The sequence below is a fragment of the Pyrgilauda ruficollis genome, unplaced genomic scaffold (assembly GCF_017590135.1).
Source record: "Pyrgilauda ruficollis isolate IOZ18807 unplaced genomic scaffold, ASM1759013v1 scaffold2687, whole genome shotgun sequence".
Taxonomy (NCBI): domain Eukaryota; kingdom Metazoa; phylum Chordata; class Aves; order Passeriformes; family Passeridae; genus Pyrgilauda; species Pyrgilauda ruficollis.
In genome coordinates this window covers 1837-2442 of record NW_024524030.1, presented here as the reverse complement: position 1 = coordinate 2442, position 606 = coordinate 1837, and the positions used below count along the sequence as shown (strand labels likewise).

The following is a 606-nucleotide window of genomic DNA, read 5'->3' as shown; positions in this document are numbered from 1 at the left end:
CCAGGGACCCCCCAGGTGTGCCCAGGTGTGCGACTCAGGTACCCCAGGTACCCCCAGGTGCCCCTAGGTGTATCCCAGGTGTCCCCAGGTGTGCCCAGGTGCCCCCAGGTGTGTCTCAGGTATCCCCAGGTGCCCCCACATGTGCCCAGGTGTGTCTCAGGTGTGCCCAGGTGTGTGCCCAGGTGTCCCAGGTACCCCCAGGTGTCCCCAGGTGTGTGACTCAGGTGTGCCCCCAGGTGTGTCTCAGGTGTCCCCAGGTGCCGACAGGTGCCCCCAGGTGTATCTCAGGTGCCCCAGGTGTGTCTCAGGTGCCCCCACGTGCCCCAGGTGTCCCCAGGTGTCCCCAGGTGCCCCAGGTGTGTGACTCAGGTGCGCCCAGGTGTGTCCCCAGGTGTGTCCCCAGCTGCCCCAGGTGCCCCAGGTGCCCCAGGTGTGCCCCCAGGTGCCCCTGACCTCCTCGAGGCGGGAGCGGCGCCGCAGGAACGCCGCCAGCGGATCGTCCTCGTGGGAATAATTCTGCAGCACCGAGCGCACGTCCTGCACGCCGCTGAGCGCGATGGCTGCGGCACGGCACGGGTGGGGTTGGGGGGGTTTGGGGGGGAATTG

General features: G+C 68.8%; 1 protein-coding gene across 1 annotated transcript in view; it reads right to left on the bottom strand.

Annotated features, from left to right (window-relative positions):
- Positions 1–436: 436 nt before the first annotated feature.
- Positions 437–606, bottom strand: part of TIMM50 (translocase of inner mitochondrial membrane 50) — a gene marked incomplete at both ends in the record, with an annotated part of 1887 nt that continues 1717 nt past the window's right edge. The window contains one exon of the mRNA XM_041471434.1: positions 437–560. Coding sequence (XP_041327368.1) covers positions 437–560 — 124 coding nt within the window. The remainder of the gene's footprint in view (positions 561–606) is intronic.